Source organism: Chrysochloris asiatica, unplaced genomic scaffold (genome assembly GCF_000296735.1).
Source record: "Chrysochloris asiatica unplaced genomic scaffold, ChrAsi1.0 scaffold00040, whole genome shotgun sequence".
Taxonomy (NCBI): domain Eukaryota; kingdom Metazoa; phylum Chordata; class Mammalia; order Afrosoricida; family Chrysochloridae; genus Chrysochloris; species Chrysochloris asiatica.
This window is the reverse complement of record NW_006408558.1, coordinates 12,782,456-12,789,818: the sequence shown is the minus strand read 5'-3', so window position 1 is coordinate 12,789,818 and position 7,363 is coordinate 12,782,456. Positions and strand designations below refer to the sequence as shown.

The window sequence follows — 7,363 nt, the reverse complement described above, 5'->3', positions numbered from 1 at the left end:
CAGGGGTGTTGGGCACGGGGGAAGGATTGCATGGAGGGGATTGTAACCATGGTAATGAGACGATATACGATAGAATGAATGTAAAACTAATGTTCTCCCATGTAAATTATCACATAATTCACAATAAAACATTTAAGAAAAAAAAAAAGAATCTTATCCCCATCTCTTTTCACCAGACCCATCCAGACAAGATGAAAACTATTTAGTGGGGACTGTATCTTCCCCCTCACACTCTTACACTAAACTCCCTCTTGAAAACTTGTAAGCAGTCACATTGTGCCTTTATTACCCCCTCATTTTAGGCCATGCTCTTCTCTCTTGATGGTCCTAGGGTCCTCTGTTCCTGGAATGAAAGATGAACTGCTCCCCCATTTTGTTTCACGTCTTCTACCTTTACAGCTGTGAAAATCACAATTAGTCAGGATAACAGTTATTCACTATTAAATCCTAAGAATCCTCTCCCCATTCTCCCTCATCCCCTCTCACCAGACCCTCTAGACAAGAGGAAAACTATGCCGTGGGGATTCTACCATACCTCCTTCTTTCTGAAACTGAGCACATTCTTGAAAAACTTGTAAGCCAGCTACTCTATGCCTTTATAGCCCTCATTTCTGGTAGCCAGTGTCTAAGTTGCCTGTCCCTATCAATCCTGCGCCTCATTTAACATTTTACCGTTGAACCCTTCAGTATTGCAAGTTGCGGTTTGAATTTTTTCTTGAGTTCTTTCAACTTGAGAACTGCTGGGCGTCTTTTTGCCTTTTGGTTTTCTAACTCCAGGTCTTTACACATTTCATTCTAATACTTAACTTGGTTTTCTTGACTTTTGAAATTTTTCTGTTCAGCTCTGAGTTCCTCATTTCTTTCATTTGCTTTAGCATCTGTCTCTATGCTAAAGAGTAATTTTCAAAGTCTCTCCAGACATTCGTTTTTGTGTTTTCTTTCTTTCCTGTCCTTTAAAAATGATTTTTTGCTTTCTTCCTGTATGATGTTCAGGTTGTCGTCACATAATGGGTCGTTAGTGTCTAACGCATCAAATCTTTTCTTGAGATGGTCTCTAAAGTCAGGTGGGATAGATTCAAGGTCAGAGTTTGGCTCTTGTGGACTTGTTTTAAGTTTCTTCCGCTTTAACCTGAACTTGCATACAAGTAATTGATGGTCTTCTCCACAGTTGACCCCTGGCCTTGTTTTCGTAGACGATATTGAGCTTTTCTATCGTCTCTTCCTACAGAGGTAATCAATTTGACTCCTGTGTATTCCACTTAGTGAGGTCCATGTGTACAGTTATCTTTTTTTCATTTTTTAGAAAAATTCAGCAAAATAAAATTCCAGTTTATTTTTGGACAACATTGTTTCACACATACATCAAACAGGCCCAAAAAATACACAGCAACTTCATAGACCAAAAACAAGGAAAAGAAACTTTACCTTTGGCCTTTTTTAACCATCTTGTACAAACCAACTACTTATAGTACAGCTAAATACATACACAAAAAAAGTTACTGGAATGCTCGGAATAAGATTGTAATGTGTTGTTGTTGTTTTTGCTTTTTTTACACTTTTTTTTCTCCTTTGAGATTATAATGAACATGGTCACACCACAAGTAAAGTCAGAATTAGGACAGAGAATGCTCCAAAGGCTGGTTTGGTCATCTGAGATCATTAAAAATGGCTGACCCCAACAATATGTACAAAAATATAAAATGTAAATAAAAAATACAAACATTTTCCTTTTTAAACTGCTTCTAAGATAAAAAGCCAGGGCTTTGGAAGTTTGGGTTCTTGCAAATTCACCTTGTGGTTTTGTTTGGGTGGTGGTGAGCATGTGTTATCTGTGGGTGGCACTGCGCAAAGTGGGCGGGTGGGACTTTCTACTGGAAGGTGACCACGTTTAGATTCCGAGATGGGAAGTGGACAGTGAATGGGTCATGGTGGCCTTCTTTAAGCTTAACTTTCCCTTTTTGCTGTCTAGTCATCCTCCTAGGTCTTCTGCTTTTTGGTGTCAACATCCTCCTCCTCCTCATCTTCAGCTGCCCGTTTGCCCAGAGCTGCCTTGACCTCATCTTTATCTCCATCGTCTTCCTTACTATCACTTTCTTCCTCTTCCTCCTCCTCCTCATCTACCTCATTGTCAGCCTCTTGTTCCCCATTTTCCTCGTTAGCGTTCCCATCAGCGGGTGCATCTCTTCCATTTTGTTTCCTCCATAACCTCTTCCTTCTCCTTTTAGGCCTTGGTGATGATCTCAGAGCTGGTGTCCACAGCCACGTCTGACATGATGGGGCACGCTGGTGATCTGATACAGAGGATGACAAAGAGAGTGTGAGTTCGGGAACCCTGGCGAGAGAGCTGCCAGAGTCCACAGCGGCAGAGGAGGAGAACACGGTCGAGGTGGCTGTGGCGAGCAGGCAGCTGGACCCAGGAACAATGCAAAGATGGCTTTTCAGAGCAGCCGGTCTACAGTTATCTTTTCTGTTGTTGGAAAAAGGTATTTGTAATGAAAAAGTCATCAGTCTTGCAGAATTCTATCATGGTATCTCGCCAGCAATTATTTCTATCACTGAGCCCTATTTTCAACTACCGCCCTTCCTCTCTTTGTTTCCAACTTTCAGTTTCCAATCACTAGTAATCACGTACGTACATTTTGATTGCATGTTTGGTCCGTTTCAGACTGAAGAAATTGATAGACTTCTCCAGTTTCTTCATCACTGGCTTTATTGATTGGTTCATCAATTTGAATAATAGGAGTATTAACTGGACTTCCTTGTGGTGGTGGTGGTGGTTATGTGCCGTGGAGTCAGTTCTGACTCATAGCGACCCTCTGTAGGGTTTCCAAGGCTGTAAATCTTTACGGAAGCAGAAAGCCTCATCTTCCTCCTGTGGAACAGCTGGTAGTTTTGAACTGCTGACCTTCAGGTTTGCAGTCCGACCCATAACCACTACACTGCCCGGGCTCCTTGTAGGCCTATGGATATTAGCCTATCACAGACAGCGCTGTACTTCATGATAGATCTTAAACTGTACTTTCTGAAGATGAATGCAATGCATTCCTTCTCAATTTGTCATTCTGGGATTGTAAGCCGTATGATTGTCTGATTCAAAATAGTCAATACCAATTCAGCTCAGCTCAGTAATGCCTAGGATTTCCGTCCTTATGCACTCCGTGGTATTTCTGACTGCTTCCAAGTTTCTTAGATGCACACTGTGCACATCCCACTTTCTGATTATATTAAGGGGTGTTTGCAGCTGTTTCTCCTCAGTTTGACTTGTGCCCCATCCGCAAATGAAGGTCCCAAAAGTTTTGCTCCATTCACATTGCAAAAGTGTCATGTAGACCGTGTCTGACTTTATCTGGCTTCACAAAGGGGAAGGGAAAAATCAAACTGAAACTTAGCCCAAGACCAGTTCCTCTGAGGCAGAGGTGAAACCTGCCTCCACCGTCAGCCGTCTCAGCCCTAGTTAGACACGAGCCTCCCACAGCACTCTCTGCTTCTCATCTGGGATCTATCCATCCTTTCAGTGGCCTCACTTAGAACTCAGACAATACTCGTGACTGTGGGATTTATGAGGAAAGTGATCTGGGTGCAATTCAGGGTGTGAAACAAGTCTGGGCCCAGCAGTTCCCCAGTTAGGAGCCCTCTTTACTGCAGACACACCTCACTCGTCTTTAACGTCTCAGCCTTGTGACCCTTTAGCCTGTGTTGTTTCACATCCTGGACAAGTGTCATGGAGCTCTTATAGCCAGTCTGCAAATGCCCAGCGAACACGTTCTGAAAGCCAGCCTCCTTCTCGTAGGCACGGAGCATTACTCAGTGCATAGACGTAGAAGCCCCCAGCTGCTCGGCCGCGCCACGTCACTGCGTCTCCAGGCTGGAATATCAGGCTCTCTGCTCACTACTCTTTTTTCCTGTGGTTCTGGAATCATCTTTTCCTGCTTCTGGGATGGCTGCTTTTTAACCTAGCAGGTTGTCAACACGAACCAATCCCCGAGTTAGGGTCCTGTCTATCTGATTTGCATGGTTCTAGTGCTCTGGTAGGTAGTGGTTACGAATCGGGCTGTGAACTGCAAGGTCAGCAGTTCCGCGGGAGAAACATGAGGTGTTCTGCTCCCATAAAGATTTACAGCCTCGGAAACCCTGTGCAGGGTCGCTATGGGTCGGAACCGACTCCACGGCACATAACCACAACAAGTGCCAAAAGAACCAACAGATCTGTGATGGAAGAAGTGCAGCCAGAGCGCCCCCTGGAGGCCAGGATGACCAAACTTCATCTCTCATACTTTGGACATATTGTCAGGAGGGACCAGTCGCTGGAGAAGGCTATCATGTTTGGTAAGGTGGAGGGTCAGAGAGATAGAGGAAGACCTCCAGTGAGATGGATTGTCCAAGCGGTAGCATCGATGGACTCAAGTGTGGCAACAGTAGTGAGGTTGGCCCAGGATGCTATGTTGTGCATAGGGTCGCTGTGAGTCAGTACCGACTCGATGGCACCTAACAACAGCAAGTAGGAGTCCCGGGGTGGCGCTGTGGGCTAATGCGTCAGACTGCAGAGTCATTTGAACTGCAAGGTTGGTGGTTCAAGCTCACCAGCTGCTCCTTGGAAACCCTATACAGGGGTCGCTATGGGTAGGAATCGACTCAACGGCACTTAGCAACAACAACAACAGTTTGATGCTATAAGATAAGCACTGGACTACTAACTGCAAGGCTGGCCGTTTAAACCGCCCAGCCACTCCTTGGAAACCCTCCATAGGGTTGCTGTAAGTCAGAACTGAATGGACAGAACTTGGCAACAGCAACCCGATCGTTTGGTGAGCGTTAAGAAGACTTTGGCAGAGTGGTGGCTCCATGTGCTAAGCACTGGACTGCGAACCACAGGTCAGCGGTTCAAGCCAGCTAGCCTCTCTGACGGAGAAAGATGAGGCTTCTGATCTCACAAAGCTGTACAGCCTCAGAAACCCTGTACAGGGTCGCTATGAGTTGGAACCAACTCCACAGCACTTAGTAACAAAAGAAGGTGGCCTTGGATAGAATAGGTATCTATTCTATCCCGTGCCACACGTGTCATTAGGGTCATTAGGGTCAACTGTACCGTGAGGTGGCAACTCCTCCCCACTTGCTTTTTGAGTGCCTTTCAGCCTCAGGTTCATCAGGCACTATATCAGACCGTGTTCTGCTGTTCATACAGTTGGCAGTGACGTACCATTCAGAAGTGGTTCTGCCTCTCCTACTCCTAGTCTCTGGGAGCTCAGCAGAAACCTGCCCACCATGGTTGACCCTGTGGTATTTACAAATACCAATGCCATCACAGAAGCATACAAGCCGTCACAGTAGGACAGACTGACAGAGGAGTGGGAGTCAGAGACTGGGTGGGACTGTAATATAAATGAGGCGTGTGTAGCCCAGCAAGGGGGCTGAACAGTCCCTAGTAGGTCTATACTAGAAAACACAAGTGGGTGGATTAAACAGACGCACTTTTTTCTCTCATAGTTTGGGAGGCAAAAAGTCCACATTCAGAGAGGCAGATCTAGGGGACGATTTTCTCTTTTTGTCGGTTCTGGACAAAGGTCCTTGTCTCCTGTCAGCATCTGTAGGTCCCACGTTCCTTGGAGATTGCCATATGGAGGAGGTGTTTCTCTGGTTCTAAGTTCTTCACAGTGTAGGGACCCAGGTCCAAGGACACACTCCACTCCTGGGTCATCTTCCTGAGGGGCCCTAAGTCCCTCTGTGAGCAATGCTTGCCTGTTTAGTCTCTTTTATGTCTCAGATGGACTCAAGATACGACGTAACCCTGTAGGTTGCACTTGGCCTTGTAAGCATCACAGAAGTGAGGATTTACAACACAGGAGGGTCACATGGGATCACAGCGTGAAGGGTGCTTACATCATATTACATCTCATCATGGAAAGGTCATTAAAAAGATAGGCAAGAAAGAAAAGACCAAAATGGATGTCAGAAGAAAGTCTGAAACGTGTTCACGAGTGTAGAATAGTTACAGTGAATGAAAGAGATAGGAAGTCAAAAAGCTGAACAGAACATTTCAAAGTGCAGCTCAAGAAGACAAAAATCAAGTATTACAATCAAATATGCAAAAATCTCCAGTTAGAAAACCAAAAGGGAAGAACACACTCAGCATTTCTCAAGCTGAAAACCTGAAGAAAAAATTGAAGCGTAGATTTGCGATATTTAATCGTTGTTGTTATAGTTGTTATGTGCCGTGGAGTTGGTTCCGACTCATAGCGACCCTGTACAGGGTTTCCGAGGTTATAAATCTTTACGGGAGCAGAAAGCCTCATCTTTCTCCTGCGGAACAGCTGGTAGTTTCGAACTGCTGACCTTGCGGCTCACAGCCCGATTCGTAACCACTACGCTACCAGAGCTCCTTTTAATCATGATATGGTCAAAATGTTGAATGATGCAGAAAGCATCAAAAGAAGGTGGAAGGAATGCAGAGCCACTGTACCAAAGAGCTGGTAGCTGTTCAAGGCCTTGAGGAGGTAGCGTATGGTCAAGGACTGACGGGACTGAAGGAAGAAGTTCAAACTGCACTGAAGGCATTGGTGAAAAACGAAACTCCAAAACTTGATTTGCATTAGGCAGATTTCCTGCACAAGACCTTTGAAGTGATCAAGAGCAAAGATGGCAGCTTGAGGACTAAGGTGCACCTGACCCAAGCCATGGTATTTTCAGTAACCTCGTATGCATGTGAAAGTTGGATGATGAATAAGGAAGACCGTAGAAGAATTGATGAATTTGAGTTCTGGTGTTGGAGGCGAATATTGAAAGTGCCAAGAACTTCCAGAAGAACAAACAAATTTGTGTTGGAGGAAGTACAGCTAGAATGCTCCTTAGAAGCCAGGATGATAAGACTCCGTCTCTCATATTTTGGGCATATTGTCAAGAGGGATCAGTACCTGGAGAAGGAAGGACATCATGCTTGGAAAAGTGGAAGGTCAGCAAAAAAAAAAAGAGGAAGACCCCAACAAGATGGATTGACCCAGTGGCAGCACCAGTGGGCTCACACATGGCAATTGTGAGAAACTAAGATAAACAGAGAGGAAGGAGTTTGCAGCAGTGTTGTGTTGTGTTGTACGTGAGTCAGAACTGACTAGATGGAACTTAACAACAAGAATCAACAACAAGGGGTTAAACGAGCCAGCCCAGGGACGTTGACCACCAAGAAAGAAGAGCTGGAGTGGACCTGTGGTCTCTGCATTGACAACCTCCCAGACCCAGTGGTGGGGGGGAGACAGAGAGGGAAAGAGAGAGAGAGAGAGAGAGGAGAGCGAGCAAGCTGTATGGGGGATGGTGTAAGACATCAAGATCAGCTGTCATTGAGAACATCAATCTTTTCTCCATTTATATGGAT

At 45.2% G+C, this 7,363-nt stretch overlaps 1 protein-coding gene across 1 annotated transcript in view; it reads right to left on the bottom strand.

Moving 5' to 3' along the window:
• Nucleotides 1-1,977: 1,977 nt before the first annotated feature.
• TSPAN32 (tetraspanin 32) overlaps nt 1,978-7,363 on the bottom strand; it is a 40,028-nt gene continuing 34,642 nt past the window's right edge. Inside the window, exon 11 of the mRNA XM_006861029.1 lies at nt 1,978-2,407. Coding sequence (XP_006861091.1) covers nt 1,978-2,407 — 430 coding nt within the window. The remainder of the gene's footprint in view (nt 2,408-7,363) is intronic.